We start from the raw sequence: 27,799 nt of genomic DNA, 5'->3' as shown, positions 1-27,799 counted from the left end.
AGCGGCATTCTCTGCTTTTCCGCTCTGCATTTCAAACACAGCCCGTCCTACCCCGTGATTTAAGCTCGACAGGGTGTGGGGGGTCTTTTAAATTCCTTGTTCCCGATGGAAAAAATTAGTTCTGCCCATTTCGTGGGCTACACGGGTTTGGATTCTGCAGCCTTCTGGATAAATGTCATCCTTCCTTGTTGCAAAAGAAAGTCATGTGAGTTGTTTACGCACAAAACTGGAGCTGGAGCTCACGGGCTGTCTCCCAGATTCGGGGGGTGTTTGGTTTGTTGGAGGGTGGGGCAGGCGGCTACTTAGGCTATTTAGGAACTGTAATGAACTCATGAGAAACGGGACCGAAACAACCCCTCTGGTCATTTTAATATTCTCCTTTCAAGCACGGAAGGTCGGGTGGGATGGAGGATTGGGAGGTGTTGTTGGTTAGGAGTAGCAGGATTGAATTCAGATGTCCCTGTTGGGGCGTGTCCCGTTTATCCTGTTCGAGGTGTGTTCTCGGGACGAGGCGTTGGTTGTCTGGGGGCCGATGGGATGTTGAGGGTCAGCTGGAGGGCAAAGCTTCCCGCACTCCACGCACACATCAGCTTCCCAACTGATTCTCACGCAGCCTGATGATGGTGCCGTGCTTGCCGCCACCTTATAGATGGGTAAACTGAGGCACGGGGTGAGGTTCCATCGTGTGCCTGAGGTCACAATGAGAAAGCAGGAGCGGAAATGAAACTTGCCAAGGCCACCTTGTGGTTTTGGGTCTGTTGAGAAAAAAGGAACTATTTATATCTATCTTTATGTGTCTTTTCCCCCTAAATATATCTTATCTTGTATATATATTATTGTAATATATTATTATATTATTGCATCACGTGCTGCATTGAGCTCTGTGGGGCCTTGTGGTTTGGTGATACTCGAAGGGTGGGATGTGTGCCCGAGGCAACAAGCCAGGCCATGCTGGGCCACAGAACTCCAGCCCACGCTGGCTGCACCCCAGAACCAATCAAGAGCCTCCCTTGATTCTGCCTCTTCCCTCGTGGCCCCCAAACTACCTTTGATCTAGCTGATCTGTGGGTGGGAAGGCCAAGCCCCAGATGGGTCATTTAAGCCTGTTTTATCACCATGCCCATCAGTGGGGCCGAACCTGCCCAGCTATGTAGGGCAGTGGTTCTCAATCCTTGGTGTGCAGAGTCACCTGGGAGGGAGCTGGATTAAAGGCCCTGCCCCTTGAGATGCTCATATGGTATGTGGGTGGGGCTCGGGACCTGTAGATTCAAAAGCACCCAGAGGGACTCCGTGCAGAGTCAGGGATCCCTTGAAAGGATGATGAGTAAACACCGGGCCATCTGGTATACCCTTGGGTGGAGACTCATGGATCCGTGGCACGAGGGTGGAGACTCACTGATCCGTGGCATAAGGGGACAGCTATTCTGGGGTTCCCCATTCAGTGATGCATCATCAGCCAGCACGGCCAGGCCAGAAGGGACATCCTCTAGATAGACATGCTGCAGCCTGCCATTGTCTCAACTAGGGGCCACTTTGCCCCCAGGGGACACTTGGCAATATCTGGAGTCATGTTTCGCTGTCACAACTGTGAGTGGGTCAGCTGGTGTCCTCAAATGGGTGGAAGCCGAGGTTGCTGCCCAATGTCTGCCACACACGTCAGAGAGTGATCCAGCCCCAAATGTTGCTGGTGCTCAGGTTGAGAAATCTCATGTTAGCACGAGAGACTCCATCTGTCTGTGTGTCTGACCTATGTATCTAAATATTATCCATCTATTACCTGTCCACCTATACATACGTACATCTATGTATTTGTTGATCTATCCATCTATCCATCCATCATTTATGTATCCATCCATCCATCCATCTACCCATCTATCCATCTATCCATCCATCCATCCATTCATCTATCTATCCATCTATCCATCCATCCATCACTTATGTATCAATCCATCCATCCATTCTTCCATCCATCCATCCATCCATCCATTCATCTATCTATCCATCCATCATTTTTCTATCTATCCATCTATCTATTGATCCATCCATCCATCCACCCACCCACCCAACCATCCATCCATTCATCTATCCATCCATCCATCATTTATCTATCTATCTATCCATCCATCCATCCATCCACCCACCCATCCACCCACCCATCTATCCATCCATCCATCCATCCATCCATTCGTCTATCTATCCATCCATCATTTATCTATCTATCCATCCATCCACCCATCCATGCATGCATCCATCCACCCATCTATCCATCCATCCATCCATCCATCCATCCACCCATCCATCCATCCACCCATCTATCCATCCATCCATCCATCCATTCATCTATCTATCCATCCATCATTAATCTATCTATCCATCCATACATCCATCCTTCTACCCACTCACCCATCTATCCACCCATCCATCATATCTATCTATCTATCTATCTATCTATCTATCTATCTATCATTATCATCATCGTCAATCTATAGACTGAAATTTATTTTAAGGAATTGCCCCACAGGAGTGTGGGGCTGGCAAGTCCAAAACCTTGAGGGCAGGCTAGAAACTCAGCTCGGATGCGACCCTGCCGTGTTGAGTCTGACTACTTTCCTTTGCAGGAAACCTCACTCATTGCATTACCGAGGGTGATATGCTTTCCCAGCACGTGATTGCAGGTGGCAATCCCATTGATAACATACTGGCACAGTGACATCTACACTAGCGTTTGACCAAACATCTGGGCACTGAAGCCTGGCCACATTGACACAAAATATGAACCATCTGGGATGTTTTCATGTTTCCACTTCCCCTGCCTGAGATGCCAACTCTGCAGGTTTTCCGGAGGGTTCCAAGGTCTTTCTGCCTGTTCTCAGCCCCCTGGGCTCCCTCAGCTGTGTCGTCAGAAATACTCCTGTGTTTGTTTCTGTTGCAGGGCTGGAATGGAGGCAGGGCTGTTAAATCTTTTAGTATCCCCACTTTCCCTGTGACCTTGAGCTACGCCCTTGAGGGGGCTGTCTCTGGTGAGCACAGCTGCTGTAGAAATTGCCACATTCTTGAGAACCAAGGGGGCAAAGCATGCAAAGCGTTGTGCCTTCTGCTCTGAGTGTTCAGACGGCTTTCCGGGGTGACCCTGGAACAAATTCTCAAGAGTTTTCAAAATGTTTTCTTCCAATATTTTGTTTTTATCCTTGTGGATCACAATAAAATATGATCTGGACAAAGTGCTGATACTCGGGGGAGGTAGTTGGGAAACTTTGCTGGGCAACGGGCGTCAGGATTGCTGGGGGATGGGGTCAAGATGCAGAGTCCTGGGCCCCGCTCTGGATGCTTTCTCAGCTTCGCAGATGGTCCTCCTACGTCAGCAATTTGGGGAGCCGCTGCCTCTTATCCAGGGCACGTGGGGAGCATCTAGTGTCCTCCCCCCAGATGACATCCATCAGCCTTTCTAGTTTTTAAGGCTCTGGGTAAATATGAGGCCAGATTGACTGTATTCAGAGGTCTCTGGGGAAGCAGGAAGGTCCCATGTGCATGCAAGTCATACCCAAAAGGTGATAGGTTTCCTTTTGCAAGAGAACAGAGCTGTTTCTGCTCAAGACCCATGACTGTCCCTTGGAGTTTCCTGGAGTTACTGACAGGGCTGCTCTGAAGGTGGCCCACGTGGCATCAACTTGGAATATTTGCACACTGCATGGACAGCCTCCATAGCTGGTGCAAAGCTGCCTTCCCTCCTTCTCCTGGGAAGAAGCAGCCTGGGGCTCTTGTTTGGCTCTTATTTTCTTGAAGGGGGTGAGGACCTCTCAGATCCTGGGGGGTTGGGTCAACTGGACAAAACAGGGAGGAAGGATGTCTTTCTTGTTCACACGGTGGATTTGCAGACTGAGGTCCCCAGGCTAGCAGCACCAACACCCTGGAGAAACGTAGTTTCGGAGTCGCCCAGACCTACTGATCCAGAATCTGCTCATAAGCAGATTATGGGCTGATCTGCATGCCCTTGAGGGTCTGAGAGGCATGGAGGCAGAAGTCCTGAGGCTGAGGAACAGCGCTGGTGTGGACTCAGCACTCCGTGCACGGTCTGTCCTCATACAGCTCTGCCGAAAATCTCCTTCCTTCTGCTCCTGGGACTGGGGCCGGGTGAGGGCCTCCACTCCATCCCACCAGAGCATCCAGTGGTGATTCCATGGTGGTTCAGCTTCTCCTGCCAGTTTAAGTCTGTTATGGGCTGAACTGTGTCCCCTCAAAATTCACAGGTTGAAGCCCTAACCCCAAGATCTCAGAATGGGGTTGTGTTTTAAGGTGGGGGTCTTTAAAGAGGGGATTAAGGTATAATGAGGTCATTAGGGTGGGCCCTGATCCCATAGGACTGGGGTCCTTCTAAGAAGGTAGGATGAGGACAGGCACAGAGGGACGACCACGTGAGGACACAAGGAGGCACGGGGTCTACACACCAAGGAGAGAGGCCTCAGGAGGAACCAGCCTCGGTCCCGCCCGGATCTCAGACTCTCAGCCTTTGGGACCTGGAGGGAACACAAAGCCCCTGCCCTGCAAAGTGAAGTCCACAGCCCACAACCTCAGTCTTCCCCAGGAGCTGCAGAGAAACGCAGCCTCTCCGGCACACCCAGAGCTGCCATGGTAGGGACTGCATGTCACCCACGTCCTCGGGGGTCCATGTGTACACATCATTCTGGGACACTGCCTCGTTGGATGGTCTGCATTTCACGATGAATGTCTTGGCTTTTATGATGAATATCCAACCTTTAGTCCTTTGTGACCAAGTACTTCCCCTCCCAGGACTGTGCATATCGTCGGGGTGGAGAGCTTTCATCGAAAGGGGACCTGGGGACACTAGGAACCGGGACAACTGGTTGACCTTGCAAGAGCGGCTCAGCTGTAATCAGCTGCAGGGCAAGCAGGATGGGGTGGAGCTCAAGGGGACCACCTGCTCATCTCCATGGAGGGTCAGCACTGCTGCCCCTGGGGAGAGAGTCCCTCATGGCGTCCCCGCACGTGCATGCTGAGTTATGCAGCATGAGAACCCAGCCCTCTTGTATAACCCTTGCTGCTGCTGGAAACAGAAACCTCGTGAGCACCCGGAGACTCTTACGCATTTATGCACAAGTGTTCCAGCAGGAGAACACGGAGCCCAGCGGCGATGCACCCACACCCACCTGGGTGCGTCACCCCTGGGCTCCTTATCACAGTCTGTGCAAACCTAAACAGCTCACCTACGTGCACTGTTAATTTTCTCTATCCTGGGGAAGAGCCCCCAAAATGTGCTTTCTGTACATTAATATATATATATATTTAAGAACAATGGAGCAGAGTCAAAGGATTTGCCTGGAGGAAGTCACGATTTGCTCTCTGGGCATCCCTGCTCCAGCGCCGGCCCCATGGGGGAGATTCTGAAGGACAGAAACGGGTCCTATAAACGTGAGCCACACACTCGGTGGCAGCTGACCCGGAAGGATTGATTTCGATTAGCCCCCCACTTGGGGAAATCAGTCAAATCCTGTGTGAAGAAATGACGCATAATTGCCTGGATGGGACACAGATACAAGGACATTGGTTGGGATAATAGCATGTCAGAGCCTGTCCACGTTCATGAGTGGGTGATCGGCCACGCGATGAGTGTGGTCCACGGTCATTAAATTCGTGCTTTTTTTTTTTTTCACTTTCTTGTACTCGGAGCTTGCCTGGGGCTGATTTTCTCCTTTAGATCAGAGTCGGTAATTCAGTGGTTGCGGGGGCAGGGCGGGGGGGAGCTCTGGCGTGGGCTTGTGCGTGGCTCCTGGTTTGCGTGGCGGCCCTGGATGAGTGGGCGGCGGGACTCTGACAACATCGGCGTGGTGTGGTGATTATCCCAACCAGGGTCCTGCTGTTGGTTTTGCAGATTGCCGTGTGTCATGTTGACTTGAGGGTCCGCATCAAAGCTGAGAAATTCAGGGCATGAAAAGTGCAGTAGGAAGCAGATGGGAGTCTCGTGGGGGTCGAGGGTTTGGCGGTCCAGGAGAGGACAGCCCCTGGAGATGACAAAATTCCTCCAAGTGCTACTCAAAGACCCCAAATAGCTTTTTGTTTTTGTTTTTGGTGGAGGGAGGGGGTCTTGTATATAATGCTGACCGCCAGACACCCACCAGCACGAGCCACCGTGAGCCCACGTCCCCGGGATCTCAGCAGGATCACCAGCGTCACGACCCCAGGACCCAGGACGCTGCTTTCTCCCTGGGGTCATGGATCCAAAACATGTGGGTTTGATTAAACGTCCCCGAGCTCACTAAGCAAAAGGAGAGACAAGATCAGAAACAGGTCTCGGGATACGAGCCACGTCATGTGCTCCGAGTGGAAAAATAATGCCGATGAGTGCAATGGGCTCATGCGCACCCTCCCTGCCTGGGTGTCTCCAGAGACTGAGGCCCAGGAGCAGTCTCGTCAGCCCGAGTGAGCTCCCAGCCCAGCTAGGACCTGAAATGCACGGGGACCCTTTGCCACGGGTGGAACCCCTGCCCCGTCTTGGCCGCAGGTGCTCCGCCTGGCCCTTTCCCGCCTGGCTTGCAGGACTGGACGGTCCCCACACGGGTGCCTGATGCTGGCCAGAGTCGCCAACTGATGCAAGAGGTCCCGGGGAGTCCCTCCCCCCTGCATGCATGAGTCCTGCTCACACAGCAGCCCTTGCAGGGTAAACCCCACATTTCCAGGTGTGGCTGCCTGGTGACCCATGGGGTGACCCATCTCCCCCACCCAGAGCTCAGGAAGCATTTCCATCTTGGCAAAGGTGCTGCTGACAAGGGAGGGGACACGGAGGCTGGGGAGGTTTGCAAAGGCAGGGAGGGGGCACCCTGGCTCCTGATGCATGCAGAGGTGAGGAGGGGTCAGGGATCCTACATGCAGTGCGGGCAGCTCCCACCCGCTGGGCACAGGCATTCGGAAGAGGCCAGCCAGGTGGGTGGGCAGGGCGGATAACACAGAGGCTTTTACTCATCTGGGACGACGGGCGTGGTCGAGGCATTTGGAGCAGCTTCCGGGGCGCCGGTGTTATGGCGGGGTGCCTGGAACTCCGGGGGTGAGGCCCTGGCTCAGAATGGCGATGGTCATTCCCGAATGTCAGGGCCTGCGGGGGTGGGGGGCTGTGCACGGGAGCTGCACAGAAAGGGGTGTGCTCCCCCAGCCTGTGCACCCCCGGCGCCCTGCAAGGGGGTGTCTGAGAAGCCGGCCTGACGCGGAGTCCTGTGCACGGGAGCTGCACGGAAGGGGTGTGCTCCCCCAGCCTGTGCACCCCCAGCGCCCTGCAAGGGGGTGTCTGAGAAGCCGGCCTGACGCGGAGTCCTGTGCGTCCGCCCTGGACGAGGGTGGCCAGAGAGAGCCCCTGGGGCGGCAGATGGAGCCCAGGCTGTTCCTGCACGAGCAGCAGTCAGAGGCTGGAGCGGAGCAGACCCTGGCCGGGCAGACGGGCGCCCCTGCCCCGCAGGGACATAGCCACGCCTCCACAGTCGGAAGCCGCTCAGTGCGATTGGCTCTGGAGGGGGGCACGTCCCCCGGGGCCTCCCGTGTGGACCGCGGGGCTTGCTGCTCGCTGCACCCCAGCGTAGGGGTCCCCCACCCTCAGAGGCCTGTGCTTGCCGAGCAAAGCTTGCTGCACGCCAAGGCCACCCAGCGTCCAGGGGTCACCTGGTTCCCGACGCCCAGACTCCTTCCCGGAGCGCGGGGCTGCGGCGGAGGCTGCCCGAGGGTCCAGAGTGAATTCTGCCCATAAGGACCCCCAGGAAACCGGCTCCTGGTCTGTGGTCACCGGTGTCTGGGGAGGGGGCTGGAGACGGGCTGCTGGTGGGTCTCCTTTGCAGGCAGTAGAATGTTCTGGAAATAGAGACAGGTGGTCGTTGCATGACCCGGGGAATGTGCTCCACGCCGCCCTAGTGCACGCGTTAAATGGGCGAATCGTCCGCGCGGCGAATTCTACTCAGCGAAGCTGTTTGGAAAAAAAAAAAGTTGTCACCCCCAAAAGGGGATTCAAATGGGCCAGAATCGGAAACGTCCTCTGACGTCGCTCTTGTACTTTTGGGAGCAGCAAAAGGGGCAAATTTGTGCGGGAAGGAAAGTCTCAATGGGCAGGAGAGGAAGTTGGGGTGGCCCAGGGCCATCCTCAGCTCATTTAAAAGATTTTGGGGTTTTTTTTTAGAGAAAATACACACGGATAAGGGTCCCCAGGTGAAGCATTTCAGATGGAGAAATTCCAAGAGTTTTGGTGAAGGCAGGAGCTGGTGCCAAGCATCAGCACCCTGGGATTGGAGAGCATCCGAGCCGTCCACCCAGGGGGGACCCCCGTCCCCAAGCTGGAGAGCCACACTCCCCGTCCCATGCATGTTGCTCCACCCAGAGCGACTTCGAGTTGAGCCAGCAAAAAAGCAGAAATACGGTCTTGGCTCCTGCCAACATTCCAGACTTCTTTGCCAGAAAGCCGCAGAAATTTGTGAGCTCGGGGAGGAGGGCCTGGTTGGGAGTGTTGTGCAAAGCCTTCCGGGGGAGGTCCTGGAGAGCGAGGGGGTGGCCTGTGGCCGGCCGGGCCTGCATCGCACACCCACCCGTAGAGAGGAAAATACCCCAAATTCTGCACATGCATTTCCCCCCCGGCGGGGGGCATTCTTGAAGGTAGAAACGGGGGTGGGGACTGGCTCCTGGGGACTGTGTCCCCAAATTCCTGCAGGGCAAGGGCTCAGTCAGAGGTCAGGGAAGGCTTTGTTGTCAGGCCCTGGTTTGCAAAGCGAAAGTAACACGGCGCTGGCTCGCTCGGCAGGGGGAGGTTTGGGCTCCGGGTTCAATAGGGAAAAACACTTCATTTTGAGTCCTTGTTGCGGTCGGTCGGGCAGGGTCGCGTCCCAAACGGTGGCTTCGGGAGCAGAGGGACAAGCGGGGTGCAGCTCGCTAGTCTTGGATGTCAGCTTCGGGCCGTGGCCACCACTCGGCAAGGTGGGTTGTGCGGATCTTGCTGGCTTTTGCGTGGGCTGTGCTGATTGCTTTTGTTTCCCATTTGGCCCGATTTTAAAAATATTAGTTTCTGTCCCTTGACGTGAGGGAGCTTCTCTTGCCTAGGAGGTGCTGCTCTCTGATTATTGGGGTGTTTCGTTGTCGTGAGAAAATGGGCACCTTAGAAACAGCTCACACGTCACCTCCTCCGGGAAGACCTCCAGGTGTGCTCACACAAGAAGAGCAATTGTCCACTGCCTCGTTTTTCTAGTCCCCGAGGCAGCCCGTCCCTCCTTTTCGGGGTGCTCATGCACCTGTCTCCCCTGAGAGAGCTGGGAAGCAGGGCTTGGGGGGGTCATTGGCACACGCCCAACACCCAGCGGCGTTTGCAGAACGCACGGCTGCTTGGCGTTTCGGAAACATGCCCGTGTTCCGCTCGGGAGGGAGCTAGAAGGAGTTGGGATCCCAGGAGGATTCTTTCCTCCTTGGAGACTGCCATGCCATAATAATCTGCCGTAACATGCGTCTTGGGTGAGGGGCACCCAGCTGCTGGGAAAGACGAGATATTCGTCGGACAAACACACGGGGGGGAGGTCGAGACACTGCGACCCTCTGCTGAGCTCTCGCGGTGGGCTGACCTTCGCGCCGAGGCCCCTGTGTGGCTTAGCGCGGGCAGGAGGGGCGGAGGGGAGCAGCCTGCAGCCAGGAACCAGGACCCCTGACGTCTCCCATCCGGTCCACTTACACCCTCTGTGCCCCCCACAGGTCAGCGTGACTTCGACTTGGCTGATGCTCTTGATGACCCTGGTGAGTGACCGTATTTCGGGGGGGGGGGAAGGTTTGCTTCTGCCGCAGCTTGGCAGCTGCTCAGGGGGTCTGGGGGACCTCCCTCCCAGCAGGTTCTCCATCCACCTCTGTGGACGGGGCTGCTCGCTTTCCCCGGAAAGGGGGTGTGGGGTTGGAGAGCCCCCCATGCCCTGTCTTTAGCATTTTTGAGCCCAGCTGGATGTGCTTGCTGCCAGAAAGCTGAATATTCAGCTCCTGGACCGTGCAGGGGGGTCCGGAATCGGGTCTAGCTGGGAGACACGGGGTGTCCACACCTGGATGGGCGGCACGCACACACAGTGGGATGGGGAGGGGGGTCTTGTTTTGAAAGAAAGACAAAGGCTTGTCTGCTCTGAGAAGGATCATCAGCGGATTCTGGCTCCGGCAACAGCCCACGGTCACTCAGCGCAGGTAGACAAGGGGTGGTAACAATGAGGACGGGGTGGGCACGCAGACCCCTACCTTACAAAGGACAGAGACTTCCTGATGCAAAACCACCCGCCCCCATGGGGATTTTCCCCATGCACGGAGGTTTTCACTGATCTGAACCACCATGGGGCAGGTAGGGGATGACGGTCCGCGCAGCGGGAGAAGCTAATGGTGGACGTATGCCAAGGTGGAGACTCTGTTTCCCCCGTCAAGGTGCAGTGGGGTCCTCAGGCTTCACTGTCCCCGGTGTGCACAGCTTGGAGGGCAGGGTAGCCCCAGGGCAGATGGTCCATGCACGGAGGGAATCTGACTCAGCCCTGGAAAGGAAGGAGCACTGGCACCTTGGGTGGACAGTGAGGACACGTGGTCTCGTCTGCTCGGAAGGAGCCTGGCCATCGTGCACCGAGGCCGTCCCGTCCGTCTTCCCTCCGCTGAGCTCCTGTTGCCGTCCGTCTGCGCCCCCAGACCCCACACGCACGCTCACCCACACTGTGCTCTGCACCCCAGGCACCCCCAGCCGATGTCCACGGCCTCGAACGCTGGCCTCGTGGTTGTGCAATCGCCTGGGGGGGCTGTGTGCACCCCCGTTACACAGTCCCCGGTGCCTGTGGGCACTCAGGCAGCGTTTGTTGACTGAATAAACACATACATGAAAGAGAGAGAGAGAAGATGACACGTGGCCGCCTTCCTGATGCACGAGTCACCATGTACGTGCCCGCCGGCCCTGGATGCTCTCGGCTAAGTCGGCCTTTGTGCAAAGTATCTCTCCCTCGCCGCCGGAAAGCCTTTGTTCTAACTTATGTGCTCACGAGCCGAGCGGACCACCTCACTAAATTTCCTCCCACCCACCCCAACCCTGCACAGCTCCCGGGGAGGACTGGTAGATATAGATTCTAAGTGTGTTTTCTTTCTTTTCTCCCCCCTCCTGCAACAATACACGATGAGATTTGTGTTCAAAACACGTCATATTCAGTGCCTTGAAATTTTCCCTTTTTATAAGGGTGTTAACAGTTCCTTCTGTGAGCTGTGCACAAATCTTCAATGCTGATTGGATTTGTTTCTTTCTCTTTGTGCACAGAACCCACCAAGAAGCCAAGCTCAGGTGAGTATGGACGCACGGCGTCCACGTGCACCACAACGAGGACGGCTCGCCAACAGGAGCGGCATGTTAATAATGCCGAATTGCGCGCTCAAAGGCTGCTCGGGGCGTAGATCTGGAAAGTTGTCCCCACAAGAAAAAAAGAATGTGTGGTAGCTGGTAGCTATGGTGATGGGTGTTAACTAGATTCTGACATGTGCAGAAATACCCAATCATCATGTTGTACGCCTGAAACTAATATAACCTTATATGTCCATGACACCTCAGTAATAGAGACGTGACGTATACAACATACGTGTTATGATATATAATTACATAGCACATAGGTGGGTCACATGCAGTATACGTTCTTAAATTATATATAAAATAAATAATATATACCATGCAATAAAATACAATATATAATTATATAGATTACATAGCACAAATATAGCACACATACTATATATTATATACAGTACATACATTATTAAATTATATATAAGGGGCACCTGGTGGCTTAGTCAGTTAAGTGTCTGACTCTTGGTTTCAGCTCAGGTCATGATCTCAGGGTCCTGAGATCGAGCCCAGCATCTGTCTCCACACTTAGCACAGAGTCTGCTTGAGATTCTTTCCCCCTTCCTCCCCCCTGCTTCTCCCCTGTCCACTCTCTCTCTCTAAAATAAATAAAGACAATCTTTTAAAACATAAAAAATAAATTATATATAAAATAAATGATATGTTTATATACCATATAATGAAATATAATATATAATTATATATATTATATACTATATAATATAGCATATATGATATGCATGTAAAGTAAATAATATATTTATATAACATAATAAAATATAATCTGTAATTACATATAATGTAATATATATTATATTATGTAGCATATATACTATATATAATATATATATAAATATATATTGGGGCGCCTGGGTGGTTCAGTCGGTTAAGCGTCTGCCTTCGGCTCAGGTCATGATCCCAGGGTCCTGGGATCGAGTCCCACATCGGGCTCCCTGCTCAGCGGGAAGCCTGCTTCTCCCTCTCCCACTCCACCTGCTCGTGTTCCCTCTCTCGTTGTGTCTCTCTCTGTCAAATAAATAAATAAAATCTTTAAAAAAATATATATATATATATATTATGTAGCATATATACTATATATAAAATAGTCTATTTATATTATATTATATAATATATAATTATATATGATATAGTACATATATGACACACACATATTATATGTAGCATATATATTATTATTATATATAAATTATATATAAAATAAATAATATAATAATATAAATAATATATTTAATATATTTATATAACAACATTTAATATATAGTTATATATAAGATATAATTAGCATATATCATAATATGACATATAGTATATAAATAAATAATACATTTAAAATAAAAGAAAGAGAGAGAGAGATAACCAACAACCAGGAGAAGAATATGTTTAGTAAGAAAGCGTTGACATCAATTTAAAAATGCACGGGGAGAATTTCTCTGCCGTTTTTTTTTTTATTTAAGTTGCATGCTGAATCTTTTTATTAAGCCTGCACCTGCTAGCCACCTAGAGCTCTAGCACCCTCTTGCCGTGAAAGCTAGCTTCTAGGAATTGTGTGTGTGTGTGTGTGTGTGCGCGTGCGTGCACCCTTGTGTGGTTTTTTCTTTAAGTTGCAGTTTTGAGATTTTACGTCTATAGACTCAGTCATGTCTGCGGGTCGATAGTCATCTGTAACACCGTGAACAACAAATGTGAATAAGATGGAAAATCTATAGTCGCGCGGATGTCCTTGTTTTATAGGCTGCTTGTAACACAAGGCTATTTCTCTCCACTAAACACACTATGTCGTTTTCCCCGCAGACATCTACCCAAAGCCCAGACCCCCGTACCGCCCCCAACCTGGGATGCCGGACGACAGTGGAAGTAAGAATTTTCACCTTAGGGCTCCTTTCCAACCTGGTTTCGTGAAGCCCGCCTTGTCTTTATGGGGGTGGGGGGGTTCATCAGGCTGCTTTTGAAATAAGGAGCAGCTTGCTGTGCGGGAAACTGAGTCACACTCCTAAGCAGGGGAGGCCAGAAGGTTGAACCGACATCACTCATTTTATTTCCCCTTGCTCTGAGCGCTGGAAAATACCGCGTGATTGGGGGTATTGTATGTTCTTGTAATGGATTTTTAATTAGGCTGAGGACAAGTTTGTAGGGTTCCAAATTATGTCGTGTTCAAAAACGCCCACCTGTGTGCACTGTGCATGGCAAGTCATTTACCCTCTGTGTCTCCTTGGCTTCAAAAACCTGGCAGACCCAGTTCCCATAGATTTTTTAATAAAATAAAATAACGTAAAATAAAATAAAATAAATAAAATAAAAAATAAAATAAAAGGAAACATTGTCAATAAAGTCCTTAGCAATGCAACAACTCCAAAAACCTAAAACCTGCACAGAATTTCAATGAATCGTGATCCTTGTTTTATGTGCCTTTGTTGTCTTTGTCCAAGGAGAGTCTTGTTGTATTTTAAGTAATTTCATGATGAATTCAGGAACTGGTACTTGGCGATAGGATACATCTACCTGTGAACTCCCTTCCCATATCCCCGTCTCCCCATCAGAGTTAAACACGACACTGAATTTTATATAGATGAGCTCCCTCGCTTTGCTTCATTTTGATTTCTGCTGGATGTGTGCACCTAAGCGACATATTTTTTTATGATTTCCTTTTGACCACCTTCAGCCATTTTGGCCTCCCTGACCTCCCATCTCTGCAACCAGCAATCTGTTCTCTGTGTCTATGACCTTGCCATTGCTTTATTTTTGTTTTTTTTAAGATTCCACATATAGTGAGATGTGTGGTCTTTGTCTTGCTCTGTCTGACTTATTTCACTTAGCATAATGCCCTCAAGTTCGAGCCATATTGTCACAAATGGCAGGATTTTCTTCTTTTTCGTGGCTGAGTAATATTCCATTATATCTATATCTGAATATATTGCAATGTAATGTATACATTGCAATATATATATTACATATAGATACAATATATCTATATCTGCATATATTGCGATATATACATAACATTGCAATATACATATTACATATAGATACAATATATCTATATCTGTATATATTATATACATTACATTGCAATATACGTATTACATATAGATACAGTGTAATATATACATTACGTTGCAATACACATATTACATACAGATACAATATATCTCTATCTGTATCTCTATCTGTATATATTGCAATATATACATAACATTGCAATATACATATTACATAAATATACAGTATAACACATTGCAATATATATTACACATAAATATATCTATATCTGTATATATAATATATACATTACATTACAATATACATATTACATATAGACACAATATATTTGTATATATTATGATATATATATTACATTGCAAAATATATATTATGTTCTCTTTTATACATATTACATGTAGATACAATATATCTATATATATACATTACATTGTAACATATATATTACATTCTCTTTATCCATTCATCTATCAGTGGACCCTGGGGGTGTGCTTCCATCTGTTGGCTATTGTGAATAATGATTCAGTGAACATGCGGGTGCAGATACCTTTTCAAGAGAGTAATTTTGTTTTCTTTAGATAAACATACAGTTAGTGGAATTACTAGATCACAGGGTAGTTCTACTTTTAATATTTTAAAGAACCTCCAAACTCTTCTCCACAGTGGCTGCACTAGCTTGCATTCCCACCAACAGTGCAAGAGGTTTCCCATTTCTCCACATCCTCGCCAACATCTGTTGTTTCTTGTCTTTTTCGTAATAGCCAACAGGTGCGAGGTGATATCTCACCATGCAATATAATCTTCAGTTTTTATTATGTGTGCACTTTCTAGCTCAGAGGTAGATACTCATGTAGCATGGGATGATTTAAGAATGAGGACAGTCTGTTACTTCTGCAGGGATGGGCACATTTTTGACCAGGGGTCTAGACAGGAAAGCCCAGACAAAGAGCCCAGGGAGGGTGGAAGTCTGAGGTGTGACCCGGGCTGGGGTGTCTTGGAACCTGAGAGAGGTCAGAGCCAGAAAACAGTGGGAAGGGAGCACGTCCTGTAAGCAGGGCCGAGGTGAGTGGCTGTTCTCCTGGATAATAGCTAATTCACTCTCTACCTCATGCAATACTTAAACATAAAGTGGATTACAAGCCTAAATATGCAAAGGAACACTTTACAAGTGTTGGAAGAATAGAGGGACACGTCTTATGAGCTCTGGGTAAAAAGAATCCTCTTAGTTGAGGTACAAAATAACACCTAAGTGTCCATCAGTGGGGTGGTTGTGGGAGACGGGTCACAGAACCAAGGGTATCAACGCATGGCGTCCACGTGCATCACAATGAAGACGGCTCACCAACACGAGTGGCACGGTTAATAATGCCGAATTGTGTGTTGGAAGTCTGCTCAGAGAGTAGATCTGAAAACTTTTCCCCACAAGAAAAAAAGAGTATGTTGTAGCTGGTATCTATGGTGATAGGTGGATTCTGAAATGTGGAGAAATACCCAGTCATCGTGTTGTACACCTGAAACTAATATAATCTCATGTCAATTATACCTCAGTAATACAGGTATGATTTATAGAACACATGTATTATAATATAGTATATAATTATATAGCACATAGGTAACTCACATGTAATACGCATTCTTAAATTATATATGAAATAAATAACATAGTTATATACCATATAATAATAGACAATATATAATCATATATATTAGATAGCATATATAATATGGCATATATACTATACATGTAAAGCGAATGATATATTTATATAATATAATAAACTACAATATATAATTATATATCATATATATCATATATTTTATAGCATATACACTATATATAAAATAAATGATATGTTTATATTATATGGTTTATAATTATATATCATGTAATATATATAACACACAATATACATTATATGTAGCATATACATTATTAAATTATATATAAAATAAATAATATATTTATATAACATAATAAAATTTAATATATGTTATATAATAGCACATATAATATGTATCATATTGTATGATGTTTGATATGATGTTATTTGATATTATATCATATGATATATTATATATAAGTAAATAATAGAGTTAAAATAAAAGAAAGAGAGAGAGAGATAACCAACAACCAGAAGAACATGTTTAGTAAGAAAGCGTTGACATCAATTTAAAAATGCACCGGGAGAATTTCTCTGCCGTTTTTTTCTTATTTAAGTTGCATGCTGAATCTTTTTATTAAGCCTGCACCTGGTAGCCACCTAGAGCTCTAGCACCCTCTTGCCGTGAAAGCTAGCTTCTAGGAATTGTGTGTGTGTGTGTGTGTGTGTGTGTGTGCACCCTTGTGTGGTTTTTTCTTTAAGTTGCAGTTTTGAGATTTTACGTCTATAGACTCAGTCATGTCTGCGGGTCGATAGTCATCTGTAACACCGTGAACAACAAATGTGAATAAGATGGAAAATCTATAGTCGCGCGGATGTCCTTGTTTTATAGGCTGCTCGTAACACAAGGCTATTTCTCTCCGCTAAAAACGCTATGTCGTTTTCCCCGCAGACATCTACCCAAAGCCCAGACCCCCGTACCGCCCCCAACCTGGGATGCCGGACGACAGTGGAAGTAAGAATTTTCACCTTAGGGCTCCTTTCCAACCTGGTTTCGTGAAGCCCGCCTTGTCTTTATGGGGGTGGGGGGGTTCATCAGGCTGCTTTTGAAATAAGGAGCAGCTTTGCTGTGCGGGAAACTGAGTCACACTCCTAAGCAGGGGAGGCCAGAAGGTTGAACCGACATCACTCATTTTATTTCCCCTTGCTCTGAGCGCTGGAAAATACCGCGTGATCAGGGGGTATTGTACGTTCTTATGATGGATTTTTAATTAGGCTGAGGACAGGTTCCTTTCCCGCTCGTTTGTACGGTTCCAAATTATGTCCCGTTCAAAAACGCCCACCTGTGTGCGCTGTGCATGGCAAGTCATTCACCCTCCGTGTCTCCTTGGCTTCAAAAACCTGGCAGACCCAGTTCCCATAGATTTCTTAATAAAATAAAAGGAAACAGTGTCAATAAAGTCTTTAGCAATACAATGCGCCAAAAACCTAAAACCTAAGACCAGGTAGAGCCATGTGAGGCTGGGCAAAGCCAAGGGCTTCCAGAAGCGTTCCTAAAATCCCCTTGCTATTTTCCGACAGGTATCTACCCAAAGCCAAGGCCACCCCATCGCCCGCAGCCTGGCGGTTCTGACAGTGGTGGAGGTAAGCGCATTAAGACGGGATTCAGAAGCATTGGGGGTGGATGCACCATCCACATTGACGCTCTCGAAATTCCGTCCTCGATGGTGAAATGGCAATGGTTTTCAAATGTCCAGAGGCTGTTTTATAAGGAGTGCACTCCAATGTTGGGGATGGAGGATCCACCCTTAAATCCCTCCGTCAGGGTGCACACCCTCAACTCCGTTTGCTGGAATGCTCTACACAGACCCCGTGCCCTCCCCAAATTCCCGGCCGTGGCATCCAGTGTCCTCCAAGATTTAATAAGGGGTCATGACGGACGCTGGTCACGGCTCACAGATGTTTCTGGAGATCCCACTTGAAGCAAAATTAATGAGAAATCACGAGCTCTATCATGAGCTCTCCGGAGTCACGAGACTCAGCTTCTCGAGGATGCCGCCATGCCTTCGGCGGCTGGCCCTTACTGGATGGCAGGACAGGTTTCCAGAAACTCCTTTCCCAGGGGTCCCCACGGCTCTGGAGGGGCGTCCCTGATGGAGCGATTTTTGTGTAGAGAAATTGGACAGGTCACTGCCTGATTTTGCATTTCACAGTTTTATCAGACCCCGGGTCGGACAGCCGTGCATCTCCACGGGGGTTTCTCAGAGACGGGACAGAGACCAAATCGTTAATATGGGGAAGGGTAAAGAGGTGCAGGCTGACTATGGACAGTCCTGCAAACCCTGAGAAGTTCCCCTTGGATGTCATCTGGGTCCCAAGTAGCTCAGTCCTGTACACACGCCCTGGGAGGGCAGGGGGCATTGGAACTCCACGGGGAGAGAAGGGTGGGTTGTGCAGACAAATTTTGCCCACGGATGCTTAGGGCATCCTAAGTCCCTAAACATGCATCTCTGGGGCCATGTCTTGGCTCTTGGGGAGAAAGCATGCAGGCTTCAGGCATCTGGGAGCAGCAAGCAGGTGGACGCCTTCTGTAGGGTTTTCCAAGCAGGTGGATGCCTTCTGTGGGTTTTCTAAGCAAGTGGATGCCTTCTGTAGGGTTTTCCAAGCAGGTGGATGCCTTCTGTGGGTTTTCCAAGCAGGTGGACACCTTTTGCGGGGTTTTCCATTGGATGCCCATCTTCCAACGCTGAAGTTGGCTGCATGCATCTGCATGGCATTAGCAACCGCCCAGCTCAAACGTGAGGGCTGTGGGGTCTCTGCCAGGACCTGCCTCCCTGTGGGTGCAGGAGACATCTGGGAGGTGGGCAGGCTGCAGCTTGTGGCCAGTGCCGTGACAAGATACTCAGTTTCCTATTTGGGGACGGCGATCGTTGGCCATGGGTGCTGTTGCTGCCCCCTGGAACCCCCTTTGCACCCCGACACCCCAATACAACTCACATCCTGCAGCCGGGTTCTGCAGATAGGCTGGCCCCCCGCCTCTAAAGGCCCTGAGGTTTATTCTGATTGTAAACATGGACGTTCCCCCATTGGCCCCAGCGGGCAGCTCAGGGCCCCTCGCCAGACTTCATGTGTCAGCATCCCCAGAAAAGGGTCAGGATATTTGGTGCCTAGGAGAATGTTAACAAAGGCAATCACTGAACCCCAAACTGAGCTTTGGGGACCCAAGTGCACATTAAATTTCACTGTATTTTGATTAAAAGAAAAAAATCCAAGACTGGCTCAGGGTGTAAGCAAGTTTATTCAAAAGAGGGCAGGGAAATTCTGCTGAGCACGCATCACCATATTCCAGCGTCCCACACGGGGACGTGCGGGAGGCTGCACGATGTATCCGACATGTGTGTTTGCTGACACGACCGAGTGGTTAACTCGCTTCTGATACTCTGTGCCCAAAAATAGCCCCGGATCCCGCAGGGTAAGGGCTCAGTCCAAGGACCCTGTCGCCCATTGAGACAAGAGCTGCAAATGCAGGTTGTCCCCTGAGCTTCTGAAGGTCTGGCTACAGATCGGCGGTTCCCAGGGCTCCGTGAATTTGCCAGACTGGCTGATGGGACTCGGGGAAAACACAGGTGCTAGTTTACCCTACAGGGTCTGACAAAGGATATGCACGAGCTCTCGGGGGAACAGGTGCATGGGGTGAGATCTGCAGGGGTCCTGAGGACAGCAGCTTGTTTCCCCAGGGAGGGGCAGTACGTCCCCCATGCGGCATGTGGATGCGTTCCGCAACCGTGACTCGCTGAACCCCGTCCTTTTGGGTTTTAGGCAGGCTTCAATCACGGAAGCACGATGGATTAAATCGTGGGTCACTGGGGATTAACTCCACCTCTGGCGCCTTCCCCGTCCCCAGAGGTCAGGGGGGCGGGATTGCAATTTAGGACCCGCTCATCACAGGGGGGCTTGGTGCCCCCGGCAACCAGCACCCATCTTTAGGGCCTTTTCAGAAGCACCTCCTTTCACGTCAGCTCAGGTATGTTTGGAAATTCCACGGGTTTCAGTATCCAGAGGCATTCCATAGTGTTTCCGTGAGCACATGCTCTGTGCCGAGGCTGGTTCTTGGTTCTCGGCGTGGGGTGCGGCAGCCACCAAGCGGACGGGGATGGATGGGGCAGTGGGAGCTGTGGGGTCCCACCCAGGGTGGAGGTGGTCTTAGCACAGGGGCTGAGGCAGGAAGAGAAGCCTGCATTTGGTGCAGAGGGCATGTGCAAAGGTCCTGGGGCCTGGGGGTCTGAGATATGATGGATCACTGCCTTCCTCTGCATTCCGCACCTCCCTTCAACTCTCAGATCATAAGGGGCCCGTCCAAGCACTTGCCCTCCCCAGGCTGCCGGGTCCCCCGTACCTTCTCCCCACAGGAAGAATGGTGTCCCACCTGGACGGCACTGGGAACACCTGCAGTTTGGTCCCACTGTCCCGGCGTCCTGCAAATGGTCTGCCCCGCTCTCCATAACGTGCCCACGTGTCCGTCATGCGGGTTGGGGTTTACAGAGCGCTGTCCATACAGGGTCTCAGGGATGGTGTGTGCACCCCACAGGTTACTTTGGCAACACGGACGGGAACGACGGCCGCTACCCGCCCAGACCCAAGCCGCCCGCAGGTATGCCCGCGGGTTCTCTCTCTTGACTGGGGAGGTGTTGGGGAGGCCTGGGTGCAGAGTCGGCCCCGAGCGGAAGATGCGCTGCACAGGGCATCCGCGTCCCACGCGTCCCACGCCGCATCGGAGGGCGTGCTCTGTGCACCTGCCCCCCCTGGAGGTTTGTGTCATGGGCAACACGGGCCACGGGGCAGATTGCACTGACATGTGATGGTTGTGTCTGTGTAAACACACGCGTGTGTGTGTCTCTGCGCGTACCCGTGCATGTGCGTTCCTTTATAGCTCGGCACACACCTGGGCACGTGCCTTTTTCCGGACACTTCTGTGCATGTAGGTATCCTGCAAGGCGTGATGTGGGCTTGGCTTTGGAGACACCCAGCTCTCTATGTGTCTCTGTGCTCGTGTACGGATCCCCGTACAGACCTTTACATGTGCACCTGGACGTGCGCCCGTCTCTGCACATCTTTACTCATGCACAGATCCCTTATGTACGTATGTACGTATTTATACATCTTTATATTCGTGTACGGATCCCCGTACAGACCTTTAAATATGCACCTGGACGTGCGCCCGTCTCTGCACATCTTTACTCATGCACAGATCCCTTATGTACGCATGTACGTATTTATACATCTTTATATTCATGTACGGATCCCGATACAGACCTTTACATGTGCACCTGGACGTGCGCCCATCTCTGCACGTCTTTACTCATGCACAGATCCCTTATGTATGTATGTACGTATTTATACATCTTTATATTCGTGTACGGATCCCCGTACGGACCTTTACATGTGCACCTGGACGTGCGCCCGTCTCTGCACATCTTTACTCATGCACAGATCCCTTATGTACGCATGTACGTATTTATACATCTTTATATTCATGTACGGATCCCCGTACGGACCTTTACATGTGCACCTGGACGTGCGCCCATCTCTGCACGTCTTTACTCATGCACAGATCCCTTATGTATGTATGTACGTATTTATACATCTTTATATTCATGTACGGATCCCGATACAGACCTTTACATGTGCACCTGGACGTGCGCCCATCTCTGCACGTCTTTACTCATGCACAGATCCCTTATGTACGCATGTACGTATTTATACATCTTTATATTCGTGTACGGATCCCCATACAGACCTTTACATGTGCACCTGGACGTGCGCCCGTCTCTGCACATCTTTACTCATGCACAGATCCCTTATGTACGTATGTACGTATTTATACATCTTTATATTCGTGTACGGATCCCCGTACAGACCTAAATATGCACCTGGACGTGCGCCCGTCTCTGCACATCTTTACTCATGCACAGATCCCTTATGTACGTATGTACGTATTTATACATCTTTATATTCGTGTACGGATCCCCGTACAGACCTAAATATGCACCTGGACGTGCGCCCGTCTCTGCACATCTTTACTCATGCACAGATCCCTTATGTACGCATGTACGTATTTATACATCTTTATATTCATGTACGGATCCCGATACAGACCTTTACATGTGCACCTGGACGTGCGCCCATCTCTGCACGTCTTTACTCATGCACAGATCCCTTATGTACGCATGTACGTATTTATACATCTTTATATTCGTGTACGGATCCCCGTACGGACCTTTACATGTGCACCTGGACGTGCGCCCATCTCTGCACATCTTTACTCATGCACAGATCCCTTATGTACGCATGTACGTATTTATACATCTTTATATTCGTGTACGGATCCCCGTACGGACCTTTACATGTGCACCTGGACGTGCGCCCGTCTCTGCACATCTTTACTCATGCACAGATCCCTTATGTACGCATGTACGTATTTATACATCTTTATATTCGTGTACGGATCCCCGTACGGACCTTTACATGTGCACCTGGACGTGAGCCCGTCTCTATATATCTTTACTTACCTATATACCCCTTTATATACATTTATAAACATCTCTGTATGCATATGTCTCTATATATCTTTACCTATGCATATATCCCTTAAATATTTTATATGTATTTATATAAACACCTTTATATGCTTTATATATACATATAAATATATGTATATATACATATAAATATATGTATATATATACATATAAATATATGTATATATATATACATATAAATATATATTTGTATATATATTTGTATAAACACCTTTATATGCTATATATACTTTATATATATACTCTCTATATATCTTCACTTAGCTGTATATCCCTTATATATGGATGTACATATTTATATATCTTTATATTCATGTGTGAATCTCTTTATATATATTTATATAAACACCTTTATATATGTATGTCTATATATCTTTATTTAGCTATATATCCCTTATATATGTATGTACATATTTATATGTCTTTATATTTATATATATATATATCCTTTTATACATTTACATAAACACCTTTATATACATAAAATCTCTATCTTTATTTATGTACATATCCCTTTATATATGTATGTACTTATTTATATATCTCTGTTACATATACACCTTTTATAAATATATATGTATATATCTCTTCACTTGTATATGTGTGTATATCTATCTATCTATATCTTAATATAGGTATTAGATACCTTTATGTACACATACATGTTTATATGTAGTGTATATATGTATTTATATCTGTATTTCTACATACCTTTATATTTATATATATTTATATGCATGCACACCTCTGAATATGTATATATTTCTATATTTGCCTGTTTATATATATATACTTCTATAATATTGCATATGCATATACCTTTATATATGTATAGATATATCTTTCCATGTGTATAAATATGTTTATATATGTACAAGAGACAGCTTTAAAAATGTATGCATATATTTTGAGTATATATATCTTTATATACGTATATCTACATATGTGTGTGTGTGTTTATATCTTTATGTATATTTATCCACTTTTATATGTAGGTATGTATACTGTTATATGTGTATGTATGTTTGTACGTGTACTTCTATATATATGTATACTTTTATTTGTTCGTATGTGTGTATATACCTACGTATATAGATAGACGTTTATGCACACGTACACGGGTATGTATAAAGCCTTTATGGACGTTCTTGCTATCACTGGAATGGAACCACCCGCCGAGAATTTTTCCTACGTAAACAAAAGCAGGGGTCGGTCGGGACAGAGCCCTCTACAGTCTCGGGCTCCAGGCTGTAATGCATGAGGCTTTGTGTCGTGTAGGCGAGGTTTCTCCTCTGTCTGGTCGCGCCCGATGCGTTCCAGAAGAGGGAAGGCCTCCGCCCCGAAACCTTGCCAAAGGGCACATGCGTCATCTGGACAAGCAGGGTGCGTGTGCGCCTTCTTTCTGCGATGCTCAGCACCGTGAACAAACAGCTTTGTCTTCAGGGCTGTGACGGTCACGATCAGCCAACCGTAAACGTGCCCCTAAGAGAGAAGGTTCACGATGGGCTTCGCCTTTCCAGTCTGCCCATCTCGTGAAGGTGCTTCGTACGAGGGTGTGGGTCCCGCTCAGATCTCTCTGCAGGAGGACGATGCACCTGCGTGCGCGGGGAGCCGTCCGGGTCCATGTGTGCTCTCTGAAGGCACCGAGCTTTCCACAGGGGGTCTGTCTCGGCGGGAGTTGTCCGAGCAGAAAGCTGTGACTTTAGACGGGCAGCCTTGGACGTGCCCTGGTGGCTCCCGCTCTTTGCCACCATGTGGGGCTCTCTTTGGGGTGAGTCGTGGGCACGGCTTTGGTGCCATCACCAGGAACCCCATGCCTCCCAGCAGAGCATCCCTGACATGGACCTTCTCTCCCGCAGGTGGTGGGAGCTACTACCCCAGCAATGATGGGTCCGGAAACACACACGGTACGCCCAGCACCCGGACCCCCGGTGGACGGCGGGGTGGGGGTCGTCTTTGCCGGGCTCCCCCTTGCATGCCCATCCCCGCCTCTTCCTGGGGTCCTGGGTGTTGGGGCTCTGTGTGCTGGCGTCCGGGGTTCGCAGCCCTCTCCGCACTGACCGTCTGGCTTGGCCGCGTCCTGCTGTCCAGGGGCCCCCAGCGTCCAGGTAGCAGGAAACAGAACGGCAGACAGCAACCCTCGCCAGGGGGGGACAACATCCAACACACTGGGGGCTTTTTGTTAGGCGGCTGACCTACTGCCAGCAGAAAACATTTCGGGGAGGCAGATTCTGCCAAGAAGGAATAGAAAAGTCCACAGGAGTGATTCGTGGGGTTCTTGTCTACACTGAGCTCTTTGCAAACGGATCAGCGGATCTCAAAGCCCTCAGACGCTCTCTGCTTCCGTAAGGGAAGACTGAGAACAAAACGTCATCGCTGGGAAAACAAAATGCTACCGATTGATTTTTTTTTTTTAATTGAGATACAACTGACATGGAACATTGTATTCGTTCTCGGTGTACAGCGTAGTGATTCAACGTTTATTATATGTCGCAAAGTAATCATGGCTCTAGGTCTGGGGAACGTCCATCGGCACATACAGTTACCGATTTTATTTTTTGTGTGCGTCGGCACACATAGTTACACATTCTATTTTTTTGTGTCCATCGGCACGCACAAATTTTATTTTTGTGTGTGTCCATTGGCACACATAGTTACAAATTTTGCTTTTTAAATTTTTAAAAAGATTTTATTTACTGATTTGACAGAGAGTGAGCATAAGCAGGGGGAGCAGAGGGAGAGGGAGAAGGAGATTCCCTGCTGAGCAGGGAGCCCGATGCGGGACTCGATCTCAGGATCCTGAGATCATGACCTGAGCTGAAGGCAAATGCTTCCCCGAATGAGCCACCCAGGCGCCCCACAAATTTTATTTTTTATTGTAAAATGAGAACCTTAAAGATTTACTCCCTTAGCAAGTTTTAAATACAGGATACGGGATTGTTAACTAGGGTCCCCAGGCTCTATGTGACGTCCCAGGGCTTATTCATCCTGTAACTACACGTTTGTACCTTTGAGTCCCCTTTGCCCATCAATCAACTTGTGGATTGATTTCAAAGCATTATTTTTCTTTTCCGTTTGCCATGTGTTAAGCGTTTTGAGCACCATAAATGAATTGAGTGACTTATCTTTTTGGCCGAAACTAATATTTGTATGGTGCGTTGGCAAGGGGTATGGTCCTTTCGGAGATGTGGTCCCATTAACCTCCCTAACCTCTGAAGGGGAAATTTTTATTTTATATCCCATTTTCTAAAGTAAAGGTGAAGGATGGTGCTCAAACATTCTGCTTTAAGGGACAGATATCTGTCGCCCTATAGATGGTCCCGTCCCCATAACGCTGTCCCTCCACGGTGCACACGCTTGTATGGGACAGGCGGCGTATGAAGGGTCCTAGTGGAGAGGGGTCAAAAGCTGTCTCCTTTAAACTCAGTGTGCAGATGTGATGCGCCCATCATCCTCTTTCTTTGGAAATTGTGGGACAAAAGCTTATTCGATATTTTTATAAGCAGCCACGTGGAATGTTGCATGGTCACATGACGCCCCCACAACCCTCCAGGCCAGGGAGGTATCCCAGTCCGGGGATGTGTTTACCCCATGCACCTGTCTCTGATGGTTCTCCCTCCGCAAGGATCCTTCCCAGAGCCTGTTGTTTTGTTCTTTGCCGGATTCACAAGCGGGAAAGAAATGACTCATCTAGCAGTGCTCCCGGGAGCCCTAAGGATGCCTACATTTATTCCCCAGGAAATTAGTCAGGGCTCTGATCCCACGCCGCCATGTCTTGGGGACCTGTCTCCCCTCCGAGTGCAGAAAAGCACACTCATCAGGATGACCATTCACCCTGGGGACAAAATGTCTCCAAACCCCCCTCCCCTGACCCCATGCTCTCGGGCGGGGCCAGGGTCAAGCTGCAGGACAAAGCCTGGCTGATGCGGTTTTCCGGAGGGCCACGCTCACTGGCATGTGAGGCTCTGGGAACGCGCATCTGGCCCCATCCGTGTCTGGACCCCTGTTCTGTGGTGCTGAGCTGCGCCAAGCTGTGAGTCAGCTCTCAGACTAGCACCGAGGACTGGGTTCATGCAGCAGGTGACGGCGTCACCCGGCTTCTCCCTGGAGGTGGCAGAACGCGTTGGGCATGTCCCTTCCTCCTGCACAAAGGACACCAGTCCTAACAGCTTAGTGATCTCATCCTAGCGACCTCATTTTACCTTAATTTGGAACGCTGTTACCTTTAAAGACCCCACCTCCAAGCGCAGTCCCGTTCTGCAGTTCCGGGGAGCTAGGACTTCAACATATGAATTTTGGGGAGGGGGACACGGCTCAATCCGGAGGCAGTTGATCAAATGACCCATCAGTGTTTAAACAGCACCCACAAAAATGCTCCCGCTTCCAAATTAACAAAATTAGCACCAGGCGTTCCGTTTATCATCTCAAACCTTCGTTGAGAAACGGTCTCCAGACATGAGAAGAAGGTGCCAGAAATCTTCCTGTTTCACTGGCCGGGATGACTGTAGTCTGTGCCCACGGCACTGCCCAGGCTGGCCTCATGGAAAGCGTGTTTGCACGTGAGCTAAGGCAAGCGCCCGGTCTTCGGGCATGAGCATGGCGTGTGCCCCAGTCGCCATGAGCTCCAGAGGGTGTCAGGGGAAGCCGTGCATCGTGCAGGCTGAGCTCAGCCGCCGCTCCTTGTGTGGTCAGAGGCCGCCCCGTGGTGACTGTGTCTCTTCCCTTTGCATGGGGAGGGAGGGCCGGAAATCTCCGCAGCTTCACGCTGCATCTTGCTTCGGGTGTGCTGGTTTTCTGAGTGGTGTCGCCGAAACTTCTGGACACGTGGTCTTTCTGTCCTGCAGGAGGAGGGCGCTCTAGACCCAACTCTTACGGAAATACTTACGGTAAAGGAATTATTTCTTACGAGCTGTGTGCGGAGAAACTGTCCTTGGGGAGAACTAACACCCCATCTGGGCGCTGGCGGGAAGCTTGTCCTATTGTCTCCTGCGTGGAAGTTAACTGACCATCGGGGTCTAATTCGTGTGCTCACCGGTCACCAAAGTAGCTTTGCATGCAGCGCAGTCTTACTTTCTTGCAAGGAAGTAAGTAAGCCCTGCTTACAGTTGATATTGTGTGTGTGTGTTTGTACATGTGTGTGTGTGCACATCAGTGTTCACCTGTGCTTGTGTGTGTGCAAATGTGTGCTAATGCGCGTGCATGCATGCATGAGTGCA

The 27,799-nt window shown here is 49.0% G+C and overlaps 1 protein-coding gene across 5 annotated transcripts in view; it reads left to right on the top strand.

Moving 5' to 3' along the window:
• The window catches only part of XG (Xg glycoprotein (Xg blood group)), a 39,361-nt gene that overhangs the window by 4,825 nt on the left and 6,737 nt on the right, over window positions 1–27,799 (top strand). The window contains exons 1-9 of one of the 5 annotated variants that reach the window (XM_078063919.1): window positions 91–205; window positions 9,721–9,762; window positions 11,288–11,311; window positions 13,178–13,240; window positions 16,937–16,999; window positions 17,566–17,628; window positions 20,573–20,635; window positions 24,443–24,490; window positions 27,428–27,469. In XM_078063919.1, the coding sequence (XP_077920045.1) occupies window positions 106–205; window positions 9,721–9,762; window positions 11,288–11,311; window positions 13,178–13,240; window positions 16,937–16,999; window positions 17,566–17,628; window positions 20,573–20,635; window positions 24,443–24,490; window positions 27,428–27,469 (508 nt within the window). In that variant the 5' untranslated portion in view covers window positions 91–105. Of the gene's footprint in view, window positions 1–90; window positions 206–8,351; window positions 8,462–9,720; window positions 9,763–11,287; window positions 11,312–13,177; window positions 13,241–16,936; window positions 17,000–17,565; window positions 17,629–20,572; window positions 20,636–24,442; window positions 24,491–24,769; window positions 25,708–27,427; window positions 27,470–27,799 lie in introns of those variants that run through there. The other 4 variants (XM_036097779.2, XM_036097782.2, XM_078063921.1 and 1 more) reach the window with 4 other exon arrangements.

Source organism: Halichoerus grypus, chromosome X (genome assembly GCF_964656455.1).
Source record: "Halichoerus grypus chromosome X, mHalGry1.hap1.1, whole genome shotgun sequence".
Lineage (NCBI taxonomy): Eukaryota > Metazoa > Chordata > Mammalia > Carnivora > Phocidae > Halichoerus > Halichoerus grypus.
This window is presented reverse-complemented; position numbering and strand designations above follow the sequence as displayed.